The sequence below is a fragment of the Trichechus manatus genome, unplaced genomic scaffold, assembly GCF_000243295.1.
Source record: "Trichechus manatus latirostris isolate Lorelei unplaced genomic scaffold, TriManLat1.0 scaffold00027, whole genome shotgun sequence".
NCBI lineage: Eukaryota > Metazoa > Chordata > Mammalia > Sirenia > Trichechidae > Trichechus > Trichechus manatus.
In genome coordinates, this window is record NW_004443963.1 from 3,722,799 (window position 1) to 3,742,179 (window position 19,381).

The following is a 19,381-nucleotide window of genomic DNA, read 5'->3' on the forward strand; positions in this document are numbered from 1 at the left end:
AACTGGCTTTAGAATGAGACAAGAATAGTGAGCATAGGCAACCCAGGTAAATGGAAGAACTTCATCTCTACTCTCGGTTTTGATTCAGAACAGCTGAATAGGGAAATACACTGAGACGCCTCTTTCTTCTCAGCAAGCATGCACATCTGTAAGCTCTTGTTTTAAAACATCTATAAAAAGGCTGACACTGGACTTAAGAATGTCACATTTCATATAAAAGTACAGCAGGTGCAAAGCATTCTTAGCATTGGAAGTAGGTCTGGATTCTAGATGGTGGATCTTTGCTTCAAAGAATTGAAAGGGAAGGACGGATTGGCAATTGACATTTTCATGTACTTGTATTTTCTTACTTAGGTGGTATTTGTCTATTACAGAAATGTTGAAATAAAGAAAAGCAAAATAACAAAAAGAGAAAATTAAAATCATCCTTAATCACATCACTGTTTTTCTTCTCTTTAAAACAATATTTAAGGTAAAGAGTGAAAGCAATCTCTGCATCCCTATCCCAGCCCCACTAGTAACAACTGTCAAAATTCTGACACTTTTCCTTCTTGTCCTTTTTCCAGGGCTTGGGACCCCTGTTGAGAATTTGCATTTCTAACAAGTTTCCAGTTGATGTGAATGCTGCTGGTTAGGGACCAATTCTGAGAACCACTAAAAAAAACAAAAGAAACCAAAACCATTGCCGTCGAGTGGATTCCAACTCGTGGCAACCCTATGGGACAGAGTAGAACTGTCCCATAGAGTTTCCAAGGAGCACCTAGTGGATTTGAACTGCTAAACCTTTTGGTTAGTAGCCGTAGAACTTAAACTCTACACCACCAGGGTTTCCAATTAGTAGAGCCAAAAAACCAAACTTGTTGCTGTCTAGTTGATTCTGACTCATAGTGATCTTATAGGACAAAGTAGAACTGTCCATAGGGTTTCCAAGAAGCAGCTGGTGAATTCGAACTGCTGACCTTTAGGTTAGCAGCCGAATGCCTAACCACAGTGCCACCACGGCTCCACTAGCAGAGCAGTTGTTCTCAAATTTTATTATGTGTAAGAATCACCTGGGGATCTTGTTAAAATGTAGATTCTGATTCAGTATATCTGGGGTGGGAATGCAAATTCTCATCAGGGGTTCGAAGCCTTGCTTTTTTCTCTGTAATCATACAAATGTACATATATACCATGTGCATACATGTACTCTATTAACAATTTCTTTTTTAAAAAAGAAAATATTATCATGACTTTTAGTCATAATACCTCATAAACATCCCTGGCAGTATATACAGATTTACCTTATTTTATTTTTAGCTCCTGTACAATATTACATTATATAAATTACAATTTAGACACATAATCTCTTACTGATGGACATTTTGGTTGTTTGAAAAATTTTGCTGATACAAAAAGCACTATAAAAGATCATCTTGGTATATCCTTTCACATTCCCTAATTGGTGTCTTGTTAGAGCATTTAGCACTTTCCTGAAGATGTCAGATGCTTGGGATTCTCTCCCTTGAACTAACAAGGCAAAGCCTAGCAGATTATTTAGTTTTCAGATCCCCAGATTCTCTCCCATAAATACTTCCTGCTTCTGATTTAGTTTTAAAAACAAGCAAACAAACAAACCCATTGCATGTAGTTGATTCCAACTCATAGTGACCCTGTAAGGACAGAGTAGAACTGTCCCATGGGGTTTCCAAGGCTGTAAATCCTTGGGAAGCAGACTGCCACATCTTCCTCCTGCAGAGTGGCTAGTGGGTTTGAGCTGCTGACAGAGTGCTGACCACTTAACAACTATGACATACCCATGATCACTAGCAATGATTTAAATCTGGATCCTTAAAGGAAATAGTATTCTGCATCCCTGTTCTAATACGCAACCAAAAAGAAAACCCAGTCAGCATCCTTCCTCTTCCCTCTTCCAGCTTCCCCATCCTCCCCATCACCACCTAGGTCCAGGCTTTCACCCTGACTACTGCCTTCAGGGCCAGTGCTGACTCCTTCTTTGGGTTCACAGAGACCAAAGCCCCGGAAGTTGTTCCTCAGCTGAAATGAAATATGCCCCCACTGCTATGCTACACACACACACACACACACACACACAGAGAGAGAGAGAGAGAGAGAGAGACTGCTACACAGAGAGAGAGAGGTCCAACTCCTGAAAGAAGGCTTCTGCTTCTGATTCTAGTTTTAAGAACAAACAAACCCATTGCCATTGATTGATTGTGACTCATAGCGACTCTGTAAGGACAGAGTAGAACTGTATCTGTGAGTAACTGTGAAAAGCTTCTGTAGTCTTGGAGAAATGGAATACTTTTTCTCCTTGAGCTTTGCTGTCTATACTCAGAATGTTTTTGGTGTTGTTAGGTGCCATGGAGTTGATTCTCGACTCTTAGCAACCCCATGTGACAGAGTAGAACTGCCCCATAGAGGTTTCTTGGCTGTAATCTTTACGGGAGCAGATCACCAGGTCTTTCTCCCACAGTGCCGATGGGTGGGTTTGAACCACCACTGTTCAGCTTAGCTGCAGAGCACTTAACATACAGTCAGGATATAAGCCAGAAAAAAAGACCAATCAGAAACAGAAGGCTCTCACACTCCCTCCCCACCTTCCAACAGAGGGGAAGAAGCCCATGCCCCAACTTCAGCCAGACTCTAGTGACCTTATCTTCCTCTCAGATTTTGCTCATTCCCTTCCCTCTTTCCCCAAGGTTTGAGGGTGGATGGATCTGGAAAGAGGGTTGATGGGAAAGTGTGGAGATCTCCAAGTTGTTGGCAAATCGAGGATATGGAGAAGACACTGTGGGTCAGGGAATTCCACATCTGGCCAACACCCGAAGAGCCAGGTTAGGAAGGAAGTGGAGATAGGGTGGGGAGGGGAAAGTGCAGGGTGCCTGCCCTTGCCATCCTGGGAAATCTCAGCTCCACGGTGCCCACCCCAAAACCCCCACCTCCCACGCACCTTTCCCTCACTTGGAAGCATCACAGATCCAAGGGAAAGCGGTACCTCGGGGACTTGAGTTGTCTTCGACAAATCAGCCTCTCTCGTGGAGAAAAGCAAGGTCACTTCCGTTCTGTCGCCTTCGGGGGACGCATCTGACTTCTCCCCACTGTGGTCTCCCAGGGAGCTGCCTTTAGAGCGCGCAAGCCGAGCTCCCGTGGAGTCGCTGACTTTGGACTTCAGCTGGCACCCCTTCTAGGCTGTTCAGCCCTGATCCCGCGAGAGGTGCCTAGGTCGAGGCTGGACTCTGACAATCCAGAAGACACTCGGGGGTGGGTGGAGAGGCAACAGAGCAAGAGGTGGCCCAGTGGCAGGCACACTCCTGGTCCACCCAGATGGAACTGGAAACAGCCCAACATAGGGAGGGCGTTAAGGATCGCTGGGCGCGAGCTGTCCCAGGTCCTGGCCGACGTCAGCCCGTGGGTATTAAGGCCAGGAGCAGCCCGCCACCTGCCTCAAAAGTATCTGAGGGGCCAACGGTTGCGGAGCAAGAATTGGTTTTAATTAACCCGCGCGTAAGCAGGGTCTGAGAGTCGCGTTTCCCTGCCGTTTGGAGCGCATGTCATTGCCCTGGAGCATCTGAAAGTTTCGTGTTACCCCTCAGCTCCGTATCCTTTGAGAATGTAAAAAACTTTGGCTATTTTGATGCCTCCCACTCTCTCATTTTTCCCTCCCTCCGATCCACCTCACCCCGCCCCAGCTGCGGATCTAAGCTGAAAAAGAGCAAGGTGAGCTAAGCGCAGCCTCATCATCCCTGGGAGGGGTCTTTGCAGCTTTGCTATTGGTTCTCAAGCAACCAGGCCGGCCCTGGTAATTCCGGGGGAGGCTGAGGCCGGGATTGGGCTAAAATCTATTGCCTTGGCCTGTACGTAGAGAGGATGGTGTTTTAAATTCATCAAATAGAAACTGGATCTTAAGAACGATGAGGTTTGAACCTCTTAAATGGAGCGTGTGTTTGAAGTTCAGGCTGAACAGACTCTGAACCAGGACTGAAGCGTAGCCCTTCTCTACCGGAACAGCTGCTCCCTTTCGGCTCAGAGCTCTGCTGAGAGTGAGGAGAAACGAAGGTCTAGGAAGGTGGACGGTGGGGGGTTCCCATAGACTACAAGTAAACCCAAAACCCATTGGCGCTGAGTTGATTCCTACTCATAGTAACACTATAGGACAGAGTAGAGTAGAACAGCCCCGTAGGGTTTCCAACCCTGTAAATATTGACAGAAGTAGACTGCCACATCTTTCTCCCCTGGAGCAGCTAGTGGGCTAGAGCCCTCGACCTTTCAGTTAGCAGCCAAGCATTTTAACCACTATGCCACCAAGTCTCCTAGACTGCATATTGTTGTTGTCGTTAGGTACCATGGAGTTGGTTCTGACTCATAGGGACCCTACGTACAACAGAACAAAACACTGCTGGTCCTTGCACCATCCTGATAATCATTGTTTTCTTTAAGCCCACTGTTGCAGCTGCTGTGTCAATCCATCTAATTGAGGGTCTTCCTCTCTTTCGTTGACCCTCTACTTTATCTTCAGGGACTGGTACCTCCTGATAATATGTCAAAAAGTAAGTGAGATGAAGTCTCACCATCCTCACTTCTAGGGAGCATTATGGCTGTACTTCTTCCAAGACAGATTTTTTCATTCTTCTGGCAGTTCATGGTATTATTCAATATTCTTCTCCAACACCATAATTCAAAGGCATCATCAATTCTTTGGTCTTTCTTCTTCATTGTCCAACTTTCTCATGCACATGAGGTGATTGAAAAGACCATAGCCAGGATCAGGGGCACTTTAGTCCCCAAGGTGACATCTTTGCTTTTTAACACTTTAAAGAGGTCTTTCAAAGCAGATTTGTGTGATGCAATACATCATTTGATTTCTTGACTACTGCTTCCATGGGCATTGATTATGTATCCAAGTAAAATGAAATCCTTGACAATCTTAATATTTTCTCCATTTATCTTAATGTTGCTTATTGGTCCAGTTGTGAGGATTTTTGTTTTCTTGATGTTGAGGTGTAGTCCATACTGAAGGTTGTCGTCTTTGATCTTCATCAGTAAGTACTTCCGTCCTCTTCACTTTCACCAAACAAAGTTGTGTCATCTGCATATGGCAGGTTGTTAATGAGCCTTCCTCCAATCCTGCTGCCTTGTACTTCTTCTTATAGTCCAGGTTCTCAGATTATTTGCTTAGCATACAGACTGAATAAGTGTGGTGAAAGGATACAATTCTGATGCACACCTTTCCTGATTTTGAATCACAAAGTATCCCTTGTTCTGTTTGAACAACTGCCTCCTGGTCTATGTACAGGTTCCACATGATCACAATTAAGTGTTCTGGAATTCCCGTTCTTCAAAATGTTATCCATCATTTGTTATGATCTACACAGTCAAATGCCTTTGCATAGCCAGTAAAACACAGGTAAACATATTTCTGTATGCTCTGCTTTCAGCTAAGATCCATCTGACATCAGCAATTATATCCCTCCTTCCATGTCCTCTTCTAACCTCTTCTAAATCTGGCTTAAATTTCTGGAAGTTCCCTGTCGATGTACTGCTGCAATCAATTTTGAATTATCTGCAGCAAAATACTTGCGTGTGATATTAATGATATTGTTCAATAATTTCTGCATTCTGTTGGATAACCTTCCTTTGGAATGGACACAAATATGGATCTCTTCCAGTGGGTTTTCCAGGTAGCTGTCTTCCAAATTTCTTGACATAGATGAGTGAGCACCTCCAGTGTTGCATCCGTTTGTTGAAACATCTCAATTGGTATTTCATCAATTCCTGGAGCCTTATTTTTTGCCAATGACTTCAGTAAAGCTTGGGCTTCTTCCTTCAGTACCATTGGTTCTTGATCATATTCCACCTCCTAAAATGGTTGAACATTGTTCAATATTTTCACCATAGAATCCTTCAATATTGCAACTCAAGGCTTGAATTTTTTCTTCAGTTCTTTCAGCTTGAGAAATGCCAAGTGTGTTCTTCCCTTTGGTTTTCTATCTCCAGGTCTTTGCACATTTCATTGTAATACTTTACTTTGTCTTCTCAAGCTGCCCTTTGAAATCTTCTGTTCAGCTCTTTTACTACATCATTTCTTCTTTCACTTTAGTTACTCTATGTTCAAGATTAAGTTTCAGAGTCTCTTTTGACATCTATTTTGGTCTTTTCTTTCTCTCCTGTATTTTTAATAAGCTTTTGCTTTCTTCATGTGTGATGTCCTTGATGTCATCCCACAACTCATCTGCTCTTCAGTCATTAGTGTTCAACGTGTCAAGTCCATTCTTGAGATGGTCTCTAAATTTAGGTGGGATATACTAAAGGTCGTACTTCAGTTCTTGTGTATTTCTTTTAATTTTCTTCAGCTTCATCTTGAACTTGCATATGAGCAATTAATGATCTGTTCCAGAGTTGGCCCCTGGCCTTGTTCTGACTGATGATACTGAGCTTCTCGTACATCTTTTTCCACAGATGTAGTCTATTTTATTCCTGTGTACTCCATCTAGCGAGGTGCATGTGTATAGTAAAAGATTATGTTGATGAAAAAGGGTATTTATAAAGAATAAGTCATTGGTCTTGCAAAATTTAGGTCATAGATGGGCTAAATCAACAACTTAGTGGGCTGGGGCAACTGAGGCATGGCCGCATTGGCCACGCAGTCATCATTTTAATGCATTGAGTGCCCAGCATGAAATAGACACTCAGATACTTGTTGAATTTTGCCTAAAATGTAAGTGCAATACATTACATTTTTAATCATTGTATGTTAACTAATTCTTTCCGTCCCCCCTCCTCTATCAAAGTATACAGCAGATGGCAGATTTTGGCCAGTTTTATTCTACAATCCCTTCGTGAGTGGGATGGAGCAATACTCCCGGTGAAACAGAGTGCTTTTGTATCACAGATGCATATCTGAAGGACAGATTTGACCTACTCTATTTTGCAAGAATTATTTTTTCCATTTCACCTCGTAAATTGTCTTCTTCTAGGCACCAAAGTTTGAAGAAACTGTTTAGAGGGGAAAATGTCATGACCACAGTGCCCACGACTTATATTTTAAAGCTTGGTCTCCATTTCCCACCCTTGGAAAGACAATAATCCTTCCACCCATTCCTTCCTGAGGTGGCCTTAAAACTGAGCAGGAAAGTGAAGCCATATTTCCTTGTGTTGGTTTCTCAGTGAAACATGTCTGGAGATTGATTAATTTTTTAATCAATTCATGTCAACCATTTCATAAAAGCTGCACAACACAATCTTCCCAGCTGAAAGAAGTGTTGTTTGCAGGAGGAAGAGGAAAAGGAAAACACAAAATGGTAACTGAATGTCAGAAATGAAGGTGGAGAAGTGAAGGTCTAATACCTTTAGCTTCAAACGGAACAGTTCATTTTCAGTCTCTAATGTTGCCTTTTCCAAGATACAATTTTAGCCTTAAATTGATGGAAATCTTATTATTTTATTGCTCACAACATTAATTTATATACTTACATATTTGAACTGTGTTGAAAAGTTTAAATTTTGCTTTAATCAAAACTTTTCTTAAATGGAAACCAGGGAGTCTTCATGTAGGGCATCCTCATAACTATACATCTCTTTGGAAATGATTGGGATCATGTTGCTGGGCTAAGATGATCAGAATAATAATAACTAATGGGACTCCATTTATACTTTATATCAGAACAGTAAACAATTAAAATTATTAGATGTGACTGAAAGTGATAGAGAGGCTTCTTCTATACACACAATACCTTATGAGGTAAGTACACATCTTTCCTATTTTTCAGGTATAGAAACTGAGATTCACGGAGTTTAAGAGTCTGTCAAAGTAAATTCAGCTTGATGGATAAACTGGCATTTGAATCAGGATGACAAGAGCAGTGCTTTTGGTAGATGCTACATACTCAGATCTCAAATAATAATATGTGGAGAGTGTACTACTAAAAAAATACGCAACTTTTTTTTATCTGTATAAAGCTTAGAGACGTTAGGCATTGTCGGTAATTATCACTCTTGTTCATTCTATCTTTCATTTGTTCAGCCAAAATTTATTCAAAATCTGAGCAAGACAATCATCAGTCTAATTTCCTGGTCTTTGTATTAACTCTCACTTAACTCTGTCTCACTTCTTTCTCTTCTACCGTAAAGGAATGCCTTTTGCTGTCAAGTCAATTCCAATTCATAGCGACCCTATAGGACAGGGTAGAACGGTCCAATAGAGTTCCCAAGGAGCAGCTAGCAGATTTGAACTGCAGACCTTTTGGTTAGCAGCCCAGCTTTTAACCACTGTACCACCAGGGCTCCACTGTGCTTACTAGGGCTCGGTAAAAGAATACTCATACCAATTTACCACATCCTTCCTGGCCTGAGGTACCGGCGTAGGGCGTGGGCGCTGTCCGCGGTGCTGAGGATCCCCTCTCTGGGAGACGCCGGTCGTCAGTCCTCTCTCCTTGGTCTCCAGCCTCAGAACCTCTCTCATAAAACCCACTATTTTGTAATCTCAGGCTGCCCTCCGCTCTGCAAAGCGAGGATTTTTTTCTCCTCCCCCAAGAGAAACTCTTCAGGGAGCCTCCGGCCTTCTCAGCTTTCCCAGGAACCCAGCGACACCTTGGGAATGGTAACTTTGGAAAAGGTTCTGCTTGCTCCTCCCCCACCACGAAATTTTATTTATTTTGTTAGGCCAAGAAAATGGAGCTCATCAGGCCCCGCAGGCTCCAGGGATGGCGGCTGCGAGGAGTATCTGGGCGCTAGAGGAGCTCAGAAGATTTTCTAGACCAACAGTTACCCCTTGTAAGCAACGCGGTTGTTCCAGGGGGATTCTCTTGGTGGTGCTCTGGCTGGAGGCTGAGAAACAGCTTTAAAACATGTTCTCCCCCAGCACACACGGTGCGATGGGGGCTTACAGGAAGGACCAGATACTCTGTGCCTCTGCTGGTGGCATTCTCAATTCAGCCACATCTTAAGGCATCTGAGAGGTCAGAGGAATTGGGAGGAGGGTGTACTAGAATGAGTTACATCTTAAGGACACCCAAAGGCCACACTTTTGAAAAGACAGACATGAAGGAGGAAATTAAAGACACGAAGGTAGGTGCATTCCTTATCCTTCCCTTTCTAAGCTGAAACTCCTCTCTCCCAGACCCCGACAATGAAGTGTGGGAATCAGCCCTTTGCTACCACCTTCTCTGCTTGCAAGGTCATTGCAGATAAGGACAGAATCCAGCTCACATTTCTTTGAGAATCCTTAGGAATAAAGAGACCCCAGAGAAGAACAGTTTATTTCTTCTTTAATAGATATTCCTTAATTTACTTCTACTTCTAGAAGAATAACTATCGGCATCCACAGTATGCACCAATTTTAATAACCTCAGTGAAAGATACTTATCCACTTACTTTCTTGGGACATTATCTATCTACTACAAATGGTGTGAGGAAAAATAAGAACTGAAATTGAAGCTAATTGCCATTCATCTTTTATCCAGGTTATTATGCTTCCTGTGGTAACATCTCTTTCTGTCTGTGATTTCTGTAACTGTTAGGCAAGTCATTCTTTGCTTTATTACCATTCCAGCCCCACTATGGGCAACTGTGAAGTTTTGCTGATGTAATTTTGGTCCCTTTATTCATTGAACAATCATTTATTAAGCATTTATCATATGTCAGTATTGTCCAAGAAATGTAAATAGAAACTAGCCATAATCTAGAAAAAACTGGGTACAAGACGTAATAATACCCTTGTTTTAAAAATCATAGTTTAGACTAAGGTGCAATTTTTGAATAGCTTTTAAAAGGAAAGGGAAAATGCAAATTTAGTTGTTTCTCAATTTTTTCTTGCAATATAGTTTATTTGAAAGAGACAATCTTCATGACATTGCCTGTAATTCAACTCACTCAAACATTAAAAAAAATTACTGAGCTCCTACTATGTGCAAGGTGCTCAGAATTTCAGAGGTGAACAAGACATTCAAGGTCCTTGTTTTTATGAAGTTCACATTTTAGTGATCTATTCTTTGAAATAAAACTATAGAACTTAGAATCCTAGAATTAAAAATTAGATTCCTCTTTTCAGTAGCTTATTGAATATTTGTAATACTGCACACTTGTAATGTTCTTCCATGTATTTTCGTTTGGACACAGCAGGATCAGCTGTCATTAAACTGTTACTATTGTTTCTAAATGACTGTTCATTTACTGGATATTAAACAGACAATAATATTAATATTATAGAAATGTACTGAATCCCATTGCTGTAGATCGGGCTTTGGTTGTTGTTGTTAGTTGCTGTTGAGTTGATTCCAATTGGGCTTTTGTATCCAGATAAAAAGAGCGAACTGCTGAGTTACTAACAATTCAAGATTTATCTTATGTTCAATATATAATTTCTTCCCAACATAAACTGAATTTTAACTTCAAATACATTAAAATATCATCACTGGGACTAAAAAAATCACTATTAAAGAAAACATTTAGTCTAAAATACTATATAGTATTTAAGTTCCAAAGGCAATACATTCTCTAACATATAATGTGAAATAAACATTTATTAAAATAGTCCCTTTGAAGAGTGTTTGCAGGTCTAGAGGAACTCCAGAGAAAAAGTCCATTTCTACTTTTAGAATAAGTGCCTCTCGCTTGGTTCTACAAAGGCGTGAGAAAGTAGGCGCAGACATGAAAATCCCAACTTCAAAGCAATGAAACTTCAGACACATTCAGACCAAATTGTTCTTTCCTCCCAGCTGGCATGCTTAGGCGAGTATTATTACACATTATTAGTGGATTGGGAACAGCTGTTTAAAGACACATGTGAGCATATGAATCAGAAGATTTCAAGGCTGGAAGGAACCTTGGTTTATCCAGTTTAACTCCCTCATTGTTACAGAGAGAAACTGAGGTCCAAAGAAGGCAAAAGACTTCCTCAAGTAATGCAATTGGCAAGTGGCAGAAATGACCACCCAAAGTCAGGATTTCTCAAACCCAGTAGATTTGGTTGGGTGTAAAGAAATCACCTGGGGTCCTTAAAAATGCAGGTTTCTGGGTCCTATCTCAAGAGATTCTAATTGGGTCAAACCCGGGTGGTGCCAATGAATCTACATTTTATTCAATTTCCTGTTAATGACAATAGAGCTGATCTGAGGGCAACACTTGAAGGAATACTACGTAAACCCTGTAAGATTTAACTATTTACAAACTGATAATGTTACAGCGGTGGGAGAATTTGAAAGCACAGATTAAAGTCACTGTTATTCTCTCCCGTCACTTCTCAGATATTCATGTGTTCATACAAAATGCATAACCACAAAAGTCAAGGCCTGTTGACTATCCAGATATAACTTTGATTATCACAGTCAGTCCCTGTAATGGATTGCAAGTCTGAATCTCTGGTCCTTTTTCCGTGTCACAAGATTATCCAGCTATTGTATTTCTAAGGCAATGAGAGGAGTATACTCCAAAACCACATTTCATTCTTAGCAATATTTGAAACTGCAAAATTTTGTAACCATTGAAGTTTTTAAAATATAATTAAAATTCTCACTTTCATTTGGAATGTATTAATTTATTTATTCAATAAATATTTACTGAATATCTACTAGCCAGGCCCCCAGTTAACATCTATCGCCTAGTTAGAATCTTCAAAATGTCTCCCAAAACAGACTTGACAATTAATTGGATAATGATACTGTAAGATGTGGGTGAGGAGTATTTATGATTACAATAAAACATACAAAAAATTTCATATATCATGCTGTAGAACTTTAATGTTTGTAACTATCTTAATGAGCTCCTGAATTAAAGGAAATCTTATAGGCAAAATAACAAAGTAGTGAGTGGAATTACAGTTAACTCAAATAGAAAATGAACTTGTGAGTTAAAACATATTAAACCTGAAAATTCAATTCTTATGACGCTCTTGCATTTGACATTTAATCATATATATCCCTTTATGAATTCTCTATGGTAAATAACAAAAAAATTAATCTGGATGAAAATGTGACATATTATTGATTTTTAATCAGTTGTGAATATGGGATAATCATCTCTACATCAAAGATGACTCTGAATGGTCCACTGCTATGCTTTTTTGGTATATATTAATATGCAGCCATTTCAGATTATTTTGATTTATTTGTTGATCCTCTATCTCATCCCCAAAAGAATTTAGATCTGCTATTTAAAATTAAAATTTGCCTTTTTAGACTTCTTCAGATGAAATGAAAGAAGCAATTGGATTTCCATCAACATATTCACCAGTTGACAGACTAGGTTCTGCCCACAGCTTCACTTTATTTTCTGCAGGGCACTGCAAAGGATTCCAACTTCACCTACAAAGAAAAACATCATCCACATAGGCCACTTATATATTGAGCAAACACCCTTCAAGTGTTCTCAGTGTGCAGACAATAGGGGATCAGTGGAAACTATGGATAAGCTAGGTGCCATCCTAACTTTCAAGGAGCTTATAGCTCACTTACTGAAATGAGATCTGAGCAGTTACGGTACATGTACTTAGAAGTTTTTAAAGTTCTAGAGCTCCTAATGTAATTAGCTACCTCTTTCCATAGGCCTTTTCCCAAGGAAGGAGTTAACAGTTTTCTACCCTAGGGAAATCACTAGCTGCTCTATGTCTGTTTAATACGACTATGCTTAGATGCTTGCAAAGAGCTAAGTCGTTGAACCTAAAAGTGTGGTTCACAAATCTCCTGCATCAGAATCACCTGGGGCGTTATTACAAGTACAAATTTACAAACCTTACCTCAAATTTATCAATTTAGTCTGGGGTTATAGTCCAGGACTATTCATTTTTAACCAACTAGAGTGATTCTGATGCACATTAAATTTGAGAATGCATGGTCTAAGCAGATAACTCAGCCTTGCTCAATACACCACTGGACTAAGGTATGATGGTGGCCCTCCCATTCACGCCATGTTCTCACATGGACAAAGTGCCATAGGGACACAGATTGTCCATAGAAATGGAAGGGGCCTAAAATATCCTCATAGTCCAGGAAGAATGGAAGGCCAATCCCAGTTGCCGTCCAGTTGATTCTGACTCATGGTGACCCCAAGTGTTACTGAGTAGAATTGAGCTCCATAGGTTTTTCTTGGCTGCAATCCTTATAGAATCAGATACACAAGACTTTCTTCCATAGCTCCACTGGGTGGGCCTGAACTACCAATCTTTCAATTAGTAGTGGAGCACAAATCATTTGCGCCACCCAGGGACTTTGGAAGGCCAATAATTCTCTTTTGTTGGCATATAAGAGCTGTTTGCTGGTCGAGAAAGTAGATAGAACCTGCCTATTAGGGGATGAGATTCCAGGAAGAGCAATATAAATTGGGTACTTAGAGGAAAAAGTATATAGAGGTATTGTGGTTTGAACTGTTTCCCCCAAAAATATATGTTGAAGTTCTAATCCCCAGTACCTGTGAATATGATTTTATTTGGACATAAGATTTTTGTAGTTGTAATCATTAGGTAAGGTCATTGTGGATGACAGTGGGCCCCAAATCCAAAATAACTGATGTTTTTATAAGAAGAGGAGAGGAGATGCAGACACAGATACAGAGAAGAAGTTCATGTGAAGACAGAGGCAGAGACTGGAGTGATGCATCTACAAGCCAAAAAACGCTAAGGATTGCTGGTGACCACCAAAAGTTAGAAAGAGGCAAGGCAACATTCTCCCCTAGTACCATCAGAGAGAGCATAGCACTGCTGACAGCTTGCTTTTGGACTTCTAGCCTCCAGAACTGTGAGAGAATAAATATCCGTTGTTATAAGCCACCACATTTGTGGTACTTTGTTACGGCAACCCTCGGAAATAAATACAAGAGGCAAAGGAGAAAGAGGGACATGTCAGTGACAAGTCAGGGGTGGTAAGGTGGTATGGCTGTAGGGGTGGGGTGGAATCCAGATGGGAAAAGGGGAAAGGACACTCAAGCAATTCTGGTTTTTTGCCAAGTTTTTCTTCCTCAGTAAACCCGTGGCTTACCTGGAGATACCTTTTCTCTTAATTCAATCTTTAATAACTTTTTTATTTTTCCTGTAGCGAAGGCAAGAAAACACAACCCTCTAATTCTGGGAAAGAGACTGATATCAAAGAGTGTAAGTTACTTACTGTTGATGGAGTCAGCCAGAATCTTAAGCTGCTCAGTATTATCCAAGACCTCAATCCTTTGGGTGTACGGATCATAACGAACTGAGAAAGGCCGTGGGATTGTGGCAGCAAAGTTCCTGAGACCAAAATCACAGACCTGAGTGAAGGGTACCATTTTGGGAAAACTAACTCTAGAAGATTTCTCAGTAGCATTTCACTATGCTATTAGTAGCCCATAAACCTTACTAGAACAGAGGCTTCAGAAGCCAAGGCTGCAAAGTGAAATGGAGTTTTAGCAAGGTCATTTTGGGAAGCCTTTGTGTGCTGTGTGTCTGTGTGTATATACAACATGCATATATACCAATGCCAGTTGCTGTTGAGTCAGCTTTGACTCATGGTGATCCTGTGTGTGTCAGAGCATGACTGTGCTCCGTGGGGTTTTCAGTGGCTAATTTTTCCAAAGTAGATCACCAGGCCTTTCTTCCGAGGCAGCTTGAAGTGGACTTGAACCTCCAATCTTTTGGTCAACAGCTGAGTGTGTTAATCATTTGCACCACCCAGTGACTCCCCAACACACATATACACATATTATGTATTCACCTACTTCCAAAAAGACTGAGATAGCTTACAATAAAAGCATAGATGACAATAATGTAAAAAAAAACTCTCACCATTAAATAAAACCAAAAGAGTGAGTAAAATCTGGCCAATAAATGCTATAGAAAAAATAAGCTCTGAGATTCCTGAAAATCAGTTTCAAAGAGGGAAACAGCTCTCAGGGTAGAAGAAAATACTATGGTAATACTAAAATTTAGTATGTACCAGGAACTATATTAAGTCCTAACTGTTCTCTTTACAAATATCATTCCTAATTTAACCTTCACATCAACTTTATATAGAGGATACTCTTACTATCCCCATTTTATGAATGAGGAAACTGACGTTTAGGGAGGGTTAGTGACTCAGCAAGGTCACATTTCCAGTAAGCTGTGAAGTTGGGAAGGGACCCAGGCAGTCTGACACTGGCCTGTGCCCTGAAGTTCCCAATGCTTTACTCCTGGCTCTGGGAGAAATCTGCCAGGAGGGTCTGTATAAAGGACATACCAAAAAAAAAAAAACAAAAACTAAACCTGTTGCCATCGAGTTGATTCCAACTCATAGCGCCCCTGTAGAACAGAGTAGAACTGCTCCCGTAGAGTTGCCAAGGAGTGGCTGGTGGATTTGAACTGCTGACCTTTTGGTTAGCAGCCAAACTCTTAACCACTGTGCCACCGGGGCTCCATAAAGGACATGGAGCAATGCAATTAAAAAGGTATTCCAGAATGGTTTATAAAATGTAAATTCATAACAAATTATATTTCTGAGTTGGTCCCTGGTGAAAGCAGAGGCTGCCATTCTGAGAAGACAAGTCTAAGGGAGACTGGTAGGGCTCTCCAACTTTGGCAAGAGTGGTGTAGCACACTGGTTAGAAACCCAAGCTCTGAAGTCAGACTGCCTGGGCTCAAATGTTGCCTCTCTCAGATCAGAAGACTTCTATGACTGATTGGAGGTGGAGGGCATTGACAGCTTTTATGGTCACTCTGTATACAAGAGGGCTGAGTGACTGGACTTGATGGCTACCTTGATTGTGAGGCATCAGGTGGCTGTGCTGGCAGCCATGAGTTGCCATCAGGGGACAGCATGTTCAGCTAATAAGCCGGGAAATGAGGTTTGGCTAAAGGGCACCTGTCAACAGAGTGCAAAGGGATAAAGTTGGATGCTGGGGAGATAAATTCTATCTGCTTCTCAACATTGCTGTAGGCATTTAAGTTCTCTCTCCTAAGCAAACACCCATAAATCAGTGATCTTCCACAGGGCCTGGTGTACTGGCACCAGATCTAGTTGGGAGGTCTGCTGCTGGCCTACCATGTTCGCTGCCTCACCTCACTTTCTCCTTGGCATCATTAAAGCTTTCAGCCACGTAATACAGGGGCTGGAACTCGGTGACAGTGTACTCCTGGATGGCTGTCTTCTCCATCTCCAGGGGAAGGAGCTTTGGCTTGCCTGATAAGCAGTACTGTAGGCCCCAAGTGGAAAAAATTTCTGCAGTTAATTAAGGTCAGTGGTCCCCGGTGTCTCCCATAGGCCATTTGTGCACCTTCTCCCATGTCACCTTGATTCTTTCCACACTACAGCCCAAATGCAGTTAACTAAATTATTTTGCATGTCCTAGATCCCACCCTTCATGGTGTTGTGGTTAGGTGCCATCAAGTCAGTTCCAACTCCTGGAGACCCTACATAAAACAAAAACTAGACACTAGTCGGTCCTGCACCACCCTCACAATCGTTGCTATGTCTGAGCTCGTTTTACAACCACTGTGTCAATCCATCCCATTGAGGGTCTACCTCTTTTTCTCTGACCTTCTAATTTACCAAGTATGATGTCCTTTTCCAGGGAATGGTCCCTCTTGATAACATGTCCAAAATACATGAGATGAAATCTTGCCATCTTCACTTCTAAGGAGCATTCTGGCTGTACTTCTTCCAAGATAGATTTGTTTGTTCTTCTAGCTGTCCATAGTATATTCAATATTCTTCTCCAGCACCATAATCAATGGCATCAATTCTTGTTTGGTCTTCATTGTTCAATGTCCAGCCTTCACATGCATACGAGGCAATTGAAAATACCATGGCTTGGGTCAGGAGCACCTTAGTCCTCAAAGTGACATCTTTGCTTTTTAACACTTTAAAGAGGTCTTTTGCAGCCAATGCAATACATTGTTTGATTTCTTGACTGCTGCTTCCATGGGCATTAATTGTGGATCCAAGTAAAATGAAAACCTTGACAACTTCAATATTTTCTCCATTTATCATGATATTGATCATTGGTCTACTTGTGAGGATTTTTGTTTTCTTTATGTTGAGATGTAATCCATACCAAAGACTGTGGTCTTTGATCTTTATCAGTAACTGCTTCAAGTCCTCTTTGCTTTCAGCAATCAAGGCTCCATCATCTGCATATTGTGGGTTGTTAATGAGTCTTCCTCCAATCCTGATGCCATGTTCCTCTTGGTCTGTGAACAGGTTCCTCATGAGGCAAATTAAGTGTTCTGGAATTTCCATCCTTTGCAATGTTATCCATCATTTGTTATGATCCACGCAGTCGAATGCCTTTGCATAGTCAGTAAAACACAGGTAAACATCTTTCTGTATTCTCTGCTTTCAGCTAAGACCCATCTGACATCAGCAACGATATCCTTCTTTCCACCTCCTGAATCTGGCTTGAATTTCTAGCAGTTCGGTGCCCATGTACTGCTGCAACAACTTTTGAAAGATCTTCAGAAAAATTTTACTTGTGTATGACAGTACAGATATTGTTCAATAATTTCCACATTCCGTTGGATCACCTTTCTTTGAAATGGGCACAAATATGGATCTGTTCCAGTCAGTTGGCCAGGTAGCTGTCTTCCAAATTTCTTGGCATAGAAGAGTGAGCACCTCCAGTGTGGATCTGTTTGTTGAAACATCTCAGTTGGTATTCTGTCAATTCCTGGAGCTTTGTTTTTCACCAATATCTTCAGTGCAGGTTGGACTTCTTCCTTCAGTACCATTTGTCTTAGTTATCTAGTGCTAGTATAATAGAAATACCACAAGTGGATGGCTTTAACAAAGAGAAATTTATTCTCTCATAGTTTAGGAGACTGGAAGTCCAAATTCTGGGTGACAGGGACAGGGGGAAGGCTTTCTCTCTCTGTTAGCTCTCTGGGAAGGTCCTTGTCATCAATCTTCCCCTGGTCTAGGAGCTGTTCAGTGCAGGGACCCCGGGTCCAAAGGATGTATGTGCTCCTGGTTCTTCTTGCTTAGTGGTAATCAGGTCCCTAAGTCTCTTTTCTAGCTTCTCTCTTTTATATCTCAAAAAAAATTGATTTAAAACACAACCTAATCTTGTAGATTTAGTCCTGCCTCATTAACATAACTGCCTCTAATCCTGCCTCATTAACATCATAGAGGTAGGATTTACAACACATAGGAAAATCATATCAGATTACAAAATGGTGGACAATCACACAATACTGGGAATCATAGCCTAGACAAGTGGACACATATTTTAGGGGGAAAGAATTCAATTCATGACACCATTGGTTCTTGATCATATGCTATCTCCTGAAATGGTTGAAGGTTGTTCAGTATTTTGTCCATAGAATCCTTCAATATTGTAGCTTGAGGCTTGAATTTTTCTTTAGTTCTTTCAGCTTGAAAATTATTGAGCGTGTTCTTCCCTTTTGGTTTTCTAACTAGATCTTTGCACATTTCATTATAATACTTTACTTTGTCTTCTAGGGCCGCCCTTTGAAATCTTCTGTTCCTCTCTTTTACTTTATCGTTTCTTCCATTTGCCTTAGCTGTTCTATGTTCAAGAGCAGATTTCACAGTCTCTTCTGACATCCATTTGTGTCTTTTCTTTTTTTCCTGGCTTTTTAATGATCTTTTGCTTTTTTCATGTATAATGTCCTTGATGTCATCCCACAACTCATCTGGTCCTCCATCATTAGTATTCAATGCATCAAATCTTCATAGTCTACCTGAAACCTACAATCAAGATCCCAAACCAAAAAAGAAAAAAAAACAAACTACTGCTGTTGAGTCGATTCCGACTCATAGCAGCCCTGTATATAAGGGAGTAATTCACCCCAACCACTCTCAAGAAAAGTGATCAGTAGAACATGTGGGGGTCAACCACATTTTCTGGTATGTGTTTGCATATATCTGTAAGTGCAGTCCAACCTTGGGATCAAGGAGGCCTCTATGCCCTAGAGACCCGTATACTTGCACCCTCTACCTCTAACACCCATTTCTACCTCTAATACCTATAAATCATGACCAAATCTCAGCTGCTAAGGTACCAACCACTGGGTGATGAGACTCTAGAATGCATCTCAAAATGGATATAATGGGATTTCAACAGTATTAAGAAAACAATAATGGTTTCCTGTACCCACTGCTTACAAATCCATCCTTGGCTACTGTTAGGGTCATACCTGTAATTCACCAAAAGATGATAAGAGACCAGCACCATATGCCTTTATGGAGTCTCCTTGCTTGCAGAGCCCAAACTCCACAGTAAACCAGTAAATCTGAAATGGAAAGTAAAGCTGAGAACACACCCCCAAGGAACAGGAAGACAGCAGATGTCCCATGGCCAAGAAGAGCATTGTCCAAATGGGAGTCCATGCAGGTCTGTTCTCTGAGTCAACATGACCTAGGCTCACTTTTCTGTGACCTATGTCTCATCCTATCCAGTCACCTGTTGAATCAATAGCTGGATGAAT

At 41.0% G+C, this 19,381-nt stretch overlaps 1 protein-coding gene across 1 annotated transcript in view; it reads right to left on the minus strand.

The window, feature by feature from the left end:
* Positions 1-12,255: 12,255 nt before the first annotated feature.
* The window catches only part of PAH (phenylalanine hydroxylase), a 108,672-nt gene continuing 101,546 nt past the window's right edge, over positions 12,256-19,381 (minus strand). Inside the window, exons 10-13 of the mRNA XM_004373768.1 lie at positions 19,091-19,186; positions 15,995-16,128; positions 14,094-14,209; positions 12,256-12,299 (exon numbers count right to left, since the gene is read on the minus strand). Coding sequence (XP_004373825.1) covers positions 12,256-12,299; positions 14,094-14,209; positions 15,995-16,128; positions 19,091-19,186 — 390 coding nt within the window. The remainder of the gene's footprint in view (positions 12,300-14,093; positions 14,210-15,994; positions 16,129-19,090; positions 19,187-19,381) is intronic.